Source organism: Mirounga angustirostris, unplaced genomic scaffold (assembly GCF_029215605.1).
Source record: "Mirounga angustirostris isolate CCGP_5_RB_7025 unplaced genomic scaffold, mMirAng1.0.hap1 SCAF_3, whole genome shotgun sequence".
NCBI lineage: Eukaryota > Metazoa > Chordata > Mammalia > Carnivora > Phocidae > Mirounga > Mirounga angustirostris.
Window position 1 is genome coordinate 1,263,064 of NW_026991711.1, and position 14,186 is coordinate 1,277,249.

The 14,186-nt window shown below is 46.0% G+C and overlaps 1 protein-coding gene across 9 annotated transcripts in view; it reads left to right on the top strand.

Moving 5' to 3' along the window:
- Positions 1–14,186, top strand: part of TUBGCP3 (tubulin gamma complex component 3) — a 72,138-nt gene that overhangs the window by 12,447 nt on the left and 45,505 nt on the right. For 6 of the 9 annotated variants that reach the window (XR_010409870.1, XM_064585891.1, XM_064585893.1 and 3 more), the window contains exons 3-10: positions 1,381–1,461; positions 1,595–1,662; positions 5,854–5,931; positions 7,642–7,859; positions 9,948–10,120; positions 12,079–12,197; positions 12,878–13,003; positions 13,950–14,018. Coding sequence is in view for 8 of the 9 variants with exons in the window: in XM_064585891.1 (XP_064441961.1) it covers positions 1,381–1,461; positions 1,595–1,662; positions 5,854–5,931; positions 7,642–7,859; positions 9,948–10,120; positions 12,079–12,197; positions 12,878–13,003; positions 13,950–14,018 (932 nt within the window). In the remaining variant the exon portion in view is untranslated. The remainder of the gene's footprint in view (positions 1–1,380; positions 1,462–1,594; positions 1,663–5,853; positions 5,932–7,641; positions 7,860–9,947; positions 10,121–12,078; positions 12,198–12,877; positions 13,004–13,949; positions 14,019–14,186) is intronic. The other 3 variants (XM_045869726.3, XM_064585892.1, XM_054506413.2) reach the window with 1 other exon arrangement.

A 14,186-nucleotide genomic window follows, 5' to 3' on the forward strand; every position in this document is an offset into this window, starting at 1 on the left:
ATTAACAGACCATTCCCTTTGCAAATTTACATCTTGAGGCCGCCTGGTGAGCGTATTACGCATACGTGTAGTAGTTAAAAATAGTTTGTCACGGGCATTAAGGAGGGCACGTGATGCGATGAGCACTGGGTGTTGTACGCAAACGATGAATATTGAACACTACGTCCGAGACTAATGTACTACTTGCTGGCTAATTGAATTTAAAGAAAACAGTTGGTCTAAACTCAGAGTCACAGGACTGGCAGTGACCTTGTTGGGGTGGTTATTGCAAGGAAGTCTTGGGATTTCCTTTAAGAAGAAAGCTTTAGCCATGCATAGTTGATGTGGGTGGATCTTCTGCGTTTTTAAGGAGGCTTGCTGTGTATTGACACAGCGCGCTCTTCTGCCTCTTCCCACCAGGTGTCCATCGCTTCTGTTGGGCGCCCCTTGCTGTCAGCACCCCCTCGTAGTCCCCGGCTCTGCGGTGGCTCAGCTGCTGTCTGTGGAGTGTTACTGATGGTCCTCTCATGTAACGGTCTCCACTGACTTACCGTATTTCATTAATTCTTAGATGCAAGTTTTACATTTTAATATGTTTTAAAAGGAAATAAGTTATATTAGATTTTAATTGCATTAGTTTGGTTGAATGCATTTTGTAACAATACATTTTTAAAGATTGCTTTACCTTTCTGCATAGGATGACTTGATGGTGCAGATGTGATTGGGATGATGAAACTTCTGGTATGTGGTTCATAAGATCAGAACATGATACCAAGACCAGTTCCTAGCTGATGTATATGGACAAGTATTGGCCATCAAGCCAGTTACTGTCGTTCTGCAAACCAGTTGGAGCATTTAGAGCTAAGTGAACTTGGCTGATGACATTTTAAGAAAGCAGTCCTGCTGCTGTCAGCTAGATGGTGAAGGTGGTGCCTCTTCTTCCGGAGCAGGGGTGGCTGGGTTCCTGTGAGAGGCACGTGTGCACAGCTGGCGCGTGGGGTCTCCTCCCTCAGGGCCCGGGCCCAGTGTGTAGCCTCATCCCTCATGGAACGGATCAGAGCATGGGCTCCTCGCGTGTTACTGTGGCTTTCGGGAAACTAGTGAGTTATGGGGCAGGCGTCTGAAGACGTTTACTAGTATTGGCTATCCATGTTCACAGAAATGCTTACGTGTGGTTCCAAGTCAGGCTGTCATGAACGATAAAGGTTTTGGTTATTGCCCTTTGAATTTACCATTCCCACGGTATTTTTACTTTACATCTCTCCTTCCAGGCAGTCATTAATGAGTTAAACTGGTTGTAGTGGGCCTCACTGGACTGCTTATTCATATTTGTAGATAGAATCTAAAAGATCCCATCATTTCTATTGCTTTGGCTAACTTTCTCATAAACTTTGATTCCAGCCTCATATTGTCCATATTTTACAAATGTCAGAGAGATTAAAGGCATTGACCAAATTCGTAGAGCTGAAGTGTCATTTGTTGGTGAGTTATTTCTATTCTTAAGCTCAGGATTCTTTTCAGACGTCGGTTATCTGTTACCGTGGGTGAAACAGGATCATAAAAGGGATTTCGGTGTACATGGTTAACACGCCCCTTTCCTCTTGTGATTTTTCAGTCGTACGGCAAAGACGAGAAGCGGACGCCGCCTTGTTTTCGGAACTGCACAGAAAGCTGCGCTCACAGGTACCACGTGTCCCACAGGGCATGGGACGTCACACCCCTCTGGGGACTTGTGCCGTCACATCTCACTGTTCTGCCTTGGGTAATGGGTCTTAATTGCAGATTGTGTTTGCTTTCTAAGAGCTTGTCAGTATTAAAAGTCAGTTTTAGCTGGATTTAATGCCACCTTGCTTATAAAGATGAAGGAAGCCACATGGGGAAAGTCATCGGAATTACACGCAGCTGAGTTTATGGTACAGAAGGCTTCCTGTCCTCACGGGGAGGAAGCACGCTGGTGGGAGTCCTGACTGCACGGAACAGCGAGAGCTTGTCTTCGAGATACGCGTTAGTGTTCTGATATCAGGCCCTGATCGGTGCTGTTAAAGTGAATAAATGAAAAAAGATTTTGATTTTGAACATTTTGTGATTGGATGTTGATAACTTGCACACAAGTGGTTTGTGTTTTTTCAAACGTTTTTTTTTTAAATAGAAGACTCTGCCCTCCTGTACCCGAATAAACTAACTGAGTCATAGGGTGAGAGTTTTGTGATTCTGACAGGATAGGAGCATAGTTCATCTAGCTGTCTCCCCCTGTCATAGAGAAGAGAGATCCACAGAAGTTTCATGCTTTGTTCATCAAGTACACTGGTTTTTACTGAGTTGTGCCTAAAGCTGTTAGTAATTAAACTCTTTAAGTCTTTCTCTTTATTTCTAATTTAAAATGGTTGTTTTCCAAAATTTTGTTTGGAACACTGAATGCTGCTTATTCCTAAACAGTGTTTTAGACAGCCAGCTTCCTAGCGCTGACCCCCAAAACCAGCTTGGCTCATTGCGTGCCTGAAGCAGGATGAACAATATTAGGACACAATAGCATAACACTAGTAATTAAACTAATTAGAAAAACATGTGCAGAGTAACAGCCATCTTTTTTTAAATTTTTTTTTAAAGATTTTATTTATTTGAGAGAGAATGAGAGAGAGCGAGAGAGAGAGAGCATGAGAGGGGGGAGGGTTAGAGGGAGAAGCAGACTCCCCGCTGAGTGGGGAGCCCGATGTGGGACTCGATCTCGGGACCCCAGGGTCATGACCTGAGCCAAAGGCAGTCGCCCAGCCCACTGAGCCACCCAGGCGCCCCCAGCCATCCCATCGTTTTGCTAAAACACATGGTTCCTGGTTTTGAGGTTTTATCTTCTCACTGAGGGCCTTCTCGGCTGTGCATCCTGTGAGGCATGGGCAGGACTTGGGAGGTGGAGAGAGTGATGTTGGGGAAGGGGACCTGTAATTCCTGGGCGGCGGTCTGGACTGTGGGTGACAGAGCTAGAGAGAGGAGGATGGTGGGGGGAGGCCAGCAGGGGCATTGTGGTGCGGGCCAGCAGAAAGGGGCAGGTGGTGAGGGGTGGCGCCGGGGTGTGGAGGGTCACGGGGGCCGGTGGCTGGCCGGCCTGCGCAGGAGGCGACCGTGGTCGGGAGGGTTTGAATCCTGGAGGAGGCTCTGTGTCGCCGGCATGGGTTAGTAACTGCTTTACGAAGCTGCTTGTTCTGATGGTCCTCCAGCTCTGGTGCCCGGTACGCTTGAGGTTTTATGTCGGAATCAGGGCTCTTGAGATTTCAGAATCTAAGATAACAGGGTCTGAAGTGGTTTAGAAGCATCTAAAACACCTGTATGCTGGAGTTGTTTGCCCTGGTTGCCCAGCAGACCTCCCCCCACCCTTCCGTGCCCGGCTCTGGGCCGTGGGGGGCCGCCCCTGCTTGGCTTCACCTGGAGCTGACGGGGTGCACGGGCAGCGAGGCCGAGCTGCTCCAGCCCTTCTGCCAGGCAGCGGCTTGGCGCTGGCTCCACGGTGCCTCTGGGCTGTGCGGACAGCCCCCACCCCCCCACGCCCTGCTGGCTGGCTCTGGGGAGCCATGTCCTCCCCAGGCCCTCAGGCTCCTTGCTGGTCACCGACCTCTGCACGGTCCCCACATCGCACGCTCTTCGGGCTGCTCTTCTGTTAACAGAAATGGTGCCTCCTCCTTCACAGATGCCATTTGCTGGGGTTTTGGTGCACAGTTTTATTCGCTTTTCCAATTTCCTCTGCTCTCCACCCTGTATGTTGTCATTATTTTTTCAAGCCAGAGCTGTGGGTCTAACCCGGGGCCCCGCTGCGCTGGTAACACTTGCGCTGCCTCCCGAGGCCCGCGGGCATCCGTACCCGCTCTCCCCCGGGGCCCGGTGGCTCGGTGCCCTGGGACCTGGAAGGAGCACTTCTGTGTTTTCTCGTCTCATACCCCAGGCGGCCGTTCACAGCCGTGCTCTTTCCTCTGTTTCCCTCTTTGGTGAGTGATGACATCGTCTGTTGCCCAGAGTTAGAAACCTGGGTGTCACATTGAGGCCGCCTCTGTCCCCACGGCCGCTGTGTCCCCAAGTCTTGTTAAATGTTCCCCTCAGGCCTGCCTCTCATCTGTCCCCTTTGGAGTCAGGCAGACCTTGGCTCTGTGATGTAGGTAGGTGATTAAGGTTTTCACCTTTGCTTCTGTCATTTGCGGAGCGAAGAGACTAAAGCCTGTGTCCCTGTGTGGTTGTGCCGATGGCCGGAGGTGACGTGTGGAGGACGTCCCCCGCAGGCCTCCTGTAAGTGGCAGTGTGCTGTTAGCTGATTGCCCCCGACCCTTCCAGGAGATGGGATCTGGTGAGGAGCGGCCCTTTGGAGGCAGGCGGGTAGGCCCCAAGGGTCCCTGAGCCCTGGGAGCCCGGGGCCTGCCCACAGGGGGCCGTGAAGGTTGGGTGCATGCTGGGTCACCGAGTGCCCACCTCGCCCTAGGCTGTGTCCTCCCAAATGACTGCAGTTTCCTGTGCATCTCGTTTTGTCTCCAATGCCTCGGGGGACTGTTAGCAGGTAGAGTCAGGCCTTCAGAGGCTTCCTGCTGTCCCATTTCTCGGTCCCACACAGGAGCCCACTTTGTCTGATGGTTCATTCCATTTTCAGCGTCCATGTTCCTGCCTGGCTTTAGCCGGGTTTATCTGTCTTCAGTTACCCGAGAAGGCCATGCCTGCTCCCTCCTCTGCATGTGCATCACCCATTCTTCTAGGAGACCCTGTCCTCTCTGGGGGTCCTTTCATAAGTGATGGGCCACTTCCGTGACCCCCCAGCCCCCATGTCTGAGATGTCACATATCCACCAAAGTGTATCTGCTCATCTGTCTCTTTGCCACCAGAGTGAGGACTCTGTCAGGGCTGGTGAGTTTATTATTTCTGGAAAATCACGTGTAAATCAGTTTTTTAAGTTAGACCATGAGTTAAATACCTGAGATGAGCTTTTTCTTTAAAAAAAACTTTCAAGGCATATTTTATATAATGAAGAACCTTGTGTAAGGTAAATAACCTTCCCATAGTTTTCTAAATAAAGGTATTTATGTATTCTAGCTTGTGCATCCAAAAGGTAAGGCCATATGAATAGAGTAGAAATGCTCTGTAAATTTGGGAAAAAGTGTATTGAGGGTGGGCTGCTGTTAATGGTTGTGAATCAGGCTGGAGTGATAGACAAATGGAAGTTAATGAAATCCATATGACAACCTTACATAGAAACCGGGGGCGTTTACTAGTTCTGGCAATTCTTACTTCAGAACTTTGAGTTGAGGTATTTGTGACGCTGAGACTTACGTTGTGTGCTTTAGAATTCCTTTTTTTTTTTCTTTCTATAATGCTCTTTTATGGCCTAAATGGCACTTTGATAAAGGGGGGGAGAGCATTCACCTGTTTTATGATGGCATTTTTCTTATAATCACTAAGGAGGGCACGTACTGCATGGAGTACGAAAACAATGAAGCGTGGATCATTACATCAAACACTAATGATGTATTGTATGGTGACTAATAACATAATAAAATAAAATAAAAAAAATAATCACTATGTTTAGGAAGTTGGTTATTCTAAGAATTACTTTAAGGGGGACTTGCTGTTATTCCGGAATCTGAAATAGGGTAATTCAAAAACATGTTCTCATTAGGGACTTTGGAGTTAGTTTTCAGGGGATAATGATCTACTGAGATGTTATTTCCAGACTTCTAATGGGTAGTGCTGTTTGCAATACCTGAAAAATGAGCACACTTAGAATTGTTACCATGTGAATTTTAAAAATTGCATTTCTATTTTGGAAATAAGGATAATTTAGGAGAAAGGTAGATAAAACTGGAGGGTAGTGCAAACTTGTTCTTTTAATGTTTTCTTTTTCAACAGGGAGTTTTGAAAAATAAATGGTCAATTCTCTACCTCTTGCTAAGCCTTAGTGAAGATCCACGCAAGCAGCCGAACAAGGTGAGAGGCTCTGTTTGAGCAGCTTAGTGCCTTTTTCTTTTAAAGATTTATTTATTTATTTTAGAGAGAGCCTGTACTGGGAATGGGGTAGGGGGAGAGGCAGAAGGAGAGGGAGAATCCCAAGCAGACTCCCCACTGAGCAGGGAACCCGACATGGGGCTCCATCCCATGACCATGCGATCATGACCTGAGCTGAAACCAAGAGTTGGATGCCTAACCGACTGAGCCCACCCACGTGTTCAGTGCCTTTTTAAAGCACACTTAATGTCTTGTTGGATCAACTATACCAAATTTTGATAGGAATTGGCTTCTGTACTTAAGAAAATAATAAGAAAAAAATAACTTGTCTAGTGTTCTTTGTAGTCATGGAAGGTCAAGAGATTTTCTTTTCTTTCTTTCTTTCTTTTTTTTTTAAATGCTTTTTTTTTTTTTTAAGATTTTATTTATTTATTTGAGAGAGAGAATGAGATAGAGAGCATGAGAGGGGGGAGGGTCAGAGAGAGAGGCAGACTCCCTGCTGAGCAGGGAGCCCGACGTGGGACTCAATCCCGGGACTCCAGGATCATGACCTGAGCCGAAGGCAGTCGCTTAACCAACTGAGCCACCCAGGCGCCCTCTTTTCTTTATTTTTTTAAGATTTTATTTATTTATTTGTCAGAGAGAGAGAGAGAGAGAACACACAAGCAGAGGGAGAGGGAGAAGCAGACTCCTCACTGGGCAAGGAGGAGGCCAATGCGGGGCTCGATCCCAGGACCCCGGGGTCATGACCTCAGCTGAAGGCAGACGCTTAACGACTGAGCCACCCAGGCGCCCCTCTTTCTTTCTTTAGACAGGGCACTCACTGCTTTTCCTTAAGATGTTTTCCAGAGTGACATTATTACCTCAAATATAACAGTGTCCCATGGAATAGAGCATAAAAACAGTTTTCACAAGTTACTAATAGGAGCACAGCTGTAATTCTGTATGAGTTAGGGGACCTTTCAGGTTTTCTCGTGTCTTCAGATCTCATTACGAACATTAATTACTGTCATACCAGTGCGAACTTCGTTGTCCCGTGGGCTCAGTCTCTGGCCCATGTGGTGTTGGGAAGAGCTTTCTGGCTGCTGTGAGCCTGGAGTTTCTCGTGTGAGGAGGTGCTCTACACAGAGACTTGCGCGCCTCCAGGGGGGCAGGAGTGGGGTGCAGGAGGCCTGTTTATGTTGAAAGTCTCCGTCTGAGTAATGAGCCCTCTTGGATCTTAGAATAATGCCATACCTGCAAAAATACTGGAGTAATTATTTGGGATTTAATTTGCTTGGATTCTAAAGAATGTGTTGGTTGTCAGACCATGTGGCAGTTTTGGAGTTTAGACAACTTTCTGAAACTTTATCAGTTCTGCCATATTTCATTAAGTATAACAAATTATTGAGTACGAAATCAATTACAGAAAGAACTAAAATCTGAATATTCATATCTCTATTGATTTGGGAAGTATTCTGTAATTTTATATCTCTGTATTCTTTTTTTTTTTTTTTAAGATTTTATTGTTTTAGAGAGAGTGAGCGCACAAGCAGGGGGAGGGAGAGAGAGAAGCAGACTCCGCACTGAGTGTGGAGCCCGACGCAGGGCTTAATCTTAGAACCTGAACCGAAACCAAGAGCTGGACGCTTACCCGACCGAGCCGCCCAGGCGCCCCTTTATCTCTGTATTCTTAATGGACTCCATTTTCAGGTTTCTAGCTACGCTGCGTTACTCGCTCACGCGCTACCAAGAGACGCGCACTCGGCTCCCTACTACTGTGCCAGGCCCCAGACTCTCTCGCTGAGCTACCAGGACCGCAGCTCCCAGTCAGCCTCGGGCGCTGCCAGCGTGGGAAGCAGTGGCGTCAGCAGCCTAAGCGTGTACGCCGTCAATGGCCTGGCCCCGACACCACAGTCTCTCCTTCCAGGGTAGGTCCGGCTTGCACACACATGGCGCTTAACCGGTAGCAAGAGCAGAATCCCCAGGCTTCTGATGAGGCATTTGTGCGTTCACTGAAACTCTTCAGAGCCCTGTGTGTGCCAGGAATGTTCTAGGCACTGCGTCCGGTGTGCTTCCTCTTAGGATTTTATTCTTTCCAAGAACTCGCGTTTCACGTGGGAACTCTTCCTCTTCCAGTCACGGTTGACTATAATGATTTTTGGTCTACTCGTACCCTATTAGTGCAAGTACATATGAGTAAAGGCCCTGGTTCAGAAATGTGACAGGATGGGCCTTCCATTTTGAGGTAACCGATTGACATTTCCTTTGCTGTATTCCCGTATTTATCTCTCAGTGAATATTGTCCCCTTCACTGATGTGTGCTGTTCTCTTTATTGAATTATTTAAAAAACAAGTGAACTAAAATAAAGCTGTCTTGTCCTCAAGTACTGATGAGATCTTCTTCAGAATGATAATTATGGTGCCGTGTAGTGCTCGTGAATGAAGAGGAGGAGCTCCAGGAACGCACGGTCAACGTGTTGGCAGATCTCATCATGTTTGCAGGAGATGTAGTTTGTGGTTGGGAATGAAGCAGCTGCTCATACAGTAGTGGACTCGGAACTTTGCTTTTCTTGTCTTTTTACATATTTCTATGCATAATTGTGTTAAAGCTGACTGTCATAAAATGGGCATTTTTCCAGAAGACCAGTGACTAGAGATTCATGGTCACATGTGTTCCACACGAGCATAGCATCATAGGAAGTTCTCATGTGACGTAAATACAGTTGTGTCACGTCAGTAGAACCTCGAATGTATGCATCGTACACGGGTTGTAGATGCAGTCTGGTGTTCTAGAAAGATAGCAGAAGAGGTTCTAGAGAATTAATCCCTGACTTGTATTCTGGCTAAAAGAGTCAACAGACTTTGTCATTTTTGCCTTAGAATTTGAAGTAATTGTTCTGATATAAAAAAAAAAACTGTATAGAGAACTTTGAACTGAAGTGGTCCTTTAGAATTTTTCTCTTAAATTTAGAACTGCATTGAAAGTCATAGTTTAACAAGTACTAATGATGACTTTTTTTTCCCCATTGAAGATAGGAGAGAGAAAGGGCTGTTCTCCAGTTTCTGTTTCCCTTCTCACTTCATTAGTGGGTGACAGATGGGTCCCGCCAGTGTGGCGCTGGAGTAAACCAGTCTGCCCCGTTGAGGCTCGTTTGTGGGGCGCAGTCCTGGGAAGCACTATTTTTGTTGGAATTGTCAGAACATATGTCCTCAGAAATCAGCTATCGGGTTCTTAGAATTTCAAAGAGCAGCTTTTTTTTTTTTAGATCTTATTTGTTTGACAGAGAACACAAGCAGGGGGAGGGGAAGGCAGAGGGAGAGGGAGAAGCAGACTCCCCACTGAGCAGGGAGCCCGACATGGGGCTCGATCCCAGGACTCTGGGATCATGACCTGAGCCAGAGGCAGATGCTTCATCGACTGACCCACCCAGGTGCCTCTCAAAGAGCAGCTTTGTCATATTCTCCAAATCATCAAAAGCTGTCTTGACCTTTGTGCTTTTGCCTTCGACTTTACATTTTTTTTGTACATTTGTACATTTTTTAAATTAATTGCAAATTATGATATTTCTTTTCCTATCGAGCACTGCAAATGCTGGGAGACAAGTGAGCATGCAGAAGACGGGACAGCACACCAGATTTTTAATTTCTGTGGTCAGCAGATGCTGAGCGGGTGAAAGGTGTTAAGTTTGAAGTTAAAATCAGTTGTGAATTTCAAAGTGGTTTTAGAGGAGTAACGTATGTTATGTGTATGTAAAGAAAAGCCAAATAGGTTTTGATTTTTATGCTAAGAAATATGTGGGAGGTGCCAGTAAGAGCCCAAATGCCAGCTTAAAGGTCCCAAAGAGCCCTTAGACTGATAGTTGATGGATTTGGGTAGGGCAGCGTCACTCACCTAGCTCAGATCTCTAACATTACATAATCCAATATAGTAATGAGCAGAGTTTCCAGCAGTGGTTTGTCTTTCAAGTGAGTAGCCTGGGTGTTTGGAGATATGAAATGCGCTTTCCTTCTTTCAGACAGCCTCATCACGCTCCGGGAGTGGGAGACTGTCTTCGGCAGCAATTGGGGTCACGTCTTGCATGGACTTTAACTGCAAACCAGCCTTCTTCACAAACCACTACCTCAAAAGGTCTCCCAAACACTGTTTCTCGCAACATGACAAGACCGAGGAGGGAAGGGGATGCAGGTGGTGAGTAAAGATAGACTTCAATGTAGATTTTCTTGGCATATTTAGAATTTATGCTTCCCTTATTTTAAAATACTGATGAGGAGTCCTTGCTTACAATTGTTGAGTGGTGGTGGTTCTCATGATGAGAGGTTCGGGATCCTAAGTGTGGTCTGACACGCCTCGGGAAGTCTGGCAGCGCCTGGGACATTGGAGAAATGCATTGAAGATTTCTTTGATGGCTAAGTGGACATGTGGAGAGTTTTAAAGCTCCACTAGATCCCAAAAGGAAGCTTGAGTTTCTTTCAAGAGAGCATCTGAGAATAGAGGAATGGGCTTTATTGTTGGCTCCTCATCTGCAGGTTCTGAAATCCCTCTGGCTGCTGTCTGTGCTTATGTGGAAGGCGAGGGCCGGGTGTCTCGTGTGCACCTGGGGACACGGCCCGGAGCGCGGAGCCCGGCCTGTGCAGCTGCACTTCCCGCTTCTGTCTGTCCCGTAACATGGGACAGCTTGGGGGCGCTTTGGCTGGGGGACTGGCATCCAGACAGTAAGAGTGCCCTTCTCCGCTCCTTTCTGTGTGACTTCTGATCTCTAGCCAGTGCCTTCAAGCCTGTGTAATGTACAAAGCTAACAGATAAAGTACATCACAGTGTACTTATCAATCCAAGAGAGCAGGACAGGACGTGCAAAGCTAGAAAGAAGAGCAGGGTGAACAGGAAACATGCTGCAGTGGTAAATTTAAACCAGTCATGTCTGTCGTCACATGAAATGTATATGGATTAGACACTATTTAAAGGACATTTAAAAAATTCTACTTAAACAATTACGTACTGCTCAAAAGAGATGAATTCTAAATATAGAGCCCCAAGTAGGTTGGAAGTAAATGGGTGGAGAATTACATCTTGTAGACACTGACTGCAGGAAGGTGGGGGCTGTGTCTCTGTCGACGGAGACTGTGCTGTGAGTGTTGCCAGGGCCAGAGGGACGTTCCGGACAACGAAGGGGTCAGTTCTTCAGGAAGAGATGATACTCCTGAGTGCATATTCACCTGCTGACAGAGCTTCAGTCGGACAAAGGAAAACTAACAGCCCTACAGGGAACGCAGACGGACCCACAGTTACAGATGGATATTCCCACTTCTCTCTTAGTAATTGATGGGAAAAAGTAGACAGACCGGTCCATAATGATAGGTAGGTAACATTTGAACAGTTCTGCCGGCAGTTTGATGTAATCGATACTTATGGAATACTCTCTCCACGACTGAAATACAAAGCTGTCCTCACCTCTGACTCACTACCCTGGTTCTGGGAGGGCCGACCTTGCCTGTATACTCATTGCATTTTTCCTCCCACTGATAACTTGAATTTCTGAGCGCTGCCTCCTTTTCATTGGGTGACACCTAAAGTCTGACTTAGTTTGTTCCAAGGTTTATGGAAATCATAACTTTTCCACTCTATCCACTCCTCTTCATGTGGTTGAGAATGGACCTACATCTGTCTGCGTGCCATGTAACAACCCAGTTTTCCAAATGCCGTCTTAACGACATAATTACCCGTCCCTTCTGATTGGTGTGTGTGTTGCTCCTTGATGGTATATTAAGCCCCCACATACTGCTTTGTTTGTTCATTTATTTATTTTTTAAGATTTTATTTTTAAGTAATCTCCACATCCAATGTGGGGCTCGAACTCACGACCCCGAGATCAAGAGACGCACGCTCCACCAGCCATGCGCTCCACTGCCCGCCCCCCTTTTTTTTTTTTTAGGACTTTTTGTATGAGAAATTACCTGCTCTCCATATCCTTTTCAGAAAATTCTTGTTTCTTAGAACTTCATACTTTTTCCATCTTAGGCTCATTTTTTTAGTTTTAAAATTTTGTCATGGTTGCAGATACGTAATGTAAAACCAGTTGCGTCCTAAAATCTATTCCATCTTAAAATGTGTTGTTTGGTAATTGCTCTTTTATAAAAAACATCTTTTAGGTGCTGGGGAAGTGACCGAAGCAGCCCTTGTCAGAGACATTTTGTACGTCTTCCAGGGCATAGACGGCAAGAACATCAAGATGAGCAACGCGGAGAACTGTTACAAAGTGGAGGCCAAGGTACAGTGACTAGCCCCGCCACACCTGCTCGAGCAGGAGAGACTGACGTCAGCCAGGCCAGCTGGGAGCAGTGACAGGGTGGGATTGGGACGGCGGGGCCTGGATCTCCAAACCTGGCTGTGCCGGTCAGGTGCACGGTCAGGGCCCGGTGTCTGTTTCCTGTGTGCTCCTGGCTCGCGGGCTCATGTTTGGGCCCTTCTCCGTCCGCGTCTGCCTCCTGTGTTCTGTGCCGTGGTGTCAAGAGGTGCCCGAGGGACAGGTACAGCGGGGCATCTTTGCTGTTGACACACAGTTCCAGATAGGGTGCCTCTACTATCCTGCGTTCACCTTCCAGAACCTCCTTTCCCACAGCCCCTTCTTGTTGCTGTTGCGGCCTTCTGCAACTCCCAGCTGTCGGAAGAGGTGGCTGAGGACACAGGCCCCTGCCGCGCTGGGGGTGCAACCAGTCACACCTCAGGGTGGTGCCGCCCGAGCCTCACACACGGAGGGCTCTTATTTCCCTTCCAGCACCTGGTGCTTTTGTTTCCCAGAATCTCGTTTTGTCTTTATTGATAGTGTATTAGTCACTTTTAGGTTCCGTGTTGGAACCTAAGAATTATACTGAAAGTACAAATGATTGACAAAAATAATAATTGAAATTCTAGTGTTAATTCTTAACTCTTCATATATTTATTTTTTAGGCAAACCTAAGTAAATCTTTGAGGGATACGACACTCAGACTTGCAGAGTTGGGATGGTTACATAATAAAATCAGAAAATACACTGACCAGAGGAGTCTAGACCGTTCATTTGGACTTGTGGGTCAGGTACGTTCATTGTTACCAGGACGTTTAGGACACCATTCGTTTTGGGGAGTGCTTAGTCTACTTAAAGTCTTATTATGAAAGTAATTTTTAAATAGAGGGTTCTTTTTAAATAAAGAAATTTTGATAATAGAACATTGTAGCCATCGTGTCCACTTAGGAAAATAGAGACCACAGTGTGTATCGACAGAGATGACCAAATACTGCACATTGTTCATGGTAGCTGTTGGTGGAGTGTGAACACAGAAGAGTACGTAAATGCATTAAAATAAACCTACAGATGACAGATTGTGTATCGCTTTAAAATATGCAGAAAAGTGTGGAGGCTGGTGTTTAAAGAAAAGGTTTTATAAACCTTTGTGTGTTCTTCCCATTGAGTATGCCTGGGTTTACATCCTAGAGTTCATTCTAGAAAGTTCTTATCTCGGGACTATGTGAAGGTCTTTGTCACAGTTTGTGACTTGACACCTTTGCAGTATTTAAGATCACAGAGGTACGGTGAAGTTTTTAATGATGTGAGTGTGGGAAATGAACGGTAAAAACAGCAACAGTGAAAAATTGGGAGGAACTTGCATGGAGTTGCTAGTTCTTAAATTTTGCTAATTAAAAACATTAGCGAAACTTAGATTTTACCTCTGAAGATTAGAAGGAATGTAATCTTAAAAAGAGTGTTGTCTAAAGTAAATACACTTTTAGCTGTGATCTGTTTTTTTTTTTTTTTCTTCTTCATTTCTTTTCTGCAAAGCTCGTGCTAAGGCATGACACCTCCCTAACGTTGTTGACTGTAGATGTGGTGGTGACGGAGCCCGTGGAGGGCCGTTGATGGGATTTAAACCCTGCAGAGCACCCAAAGTGGTGACGCACTGTGCGCTCCACATGGGCCGATGTGCGAGGCCGTGTCTGGTGGGAGGACAGTGTTGCGCTTCATAATACCTACTTTTTCCTGCAGAGTTTTTGTGCTGCCTTGCATCAGGAGCTGAAAGAATACTACCGGTTGCTCTCTGTTTTACATTCCCAGGTAAACTTCATATTTTAATTTCTTTGTGATTTGCAGTGTTACAAAATTGCAGCTACATAGAATTTTTAAGTTTCTTCATAATTGCTTTTAAAAGATAAAAATTTGTTTGCTAATAGTGTTTGTAAGGTCTGGATATCCGTGAAGTTTTGGTGTATTCCAGAGGCAAGT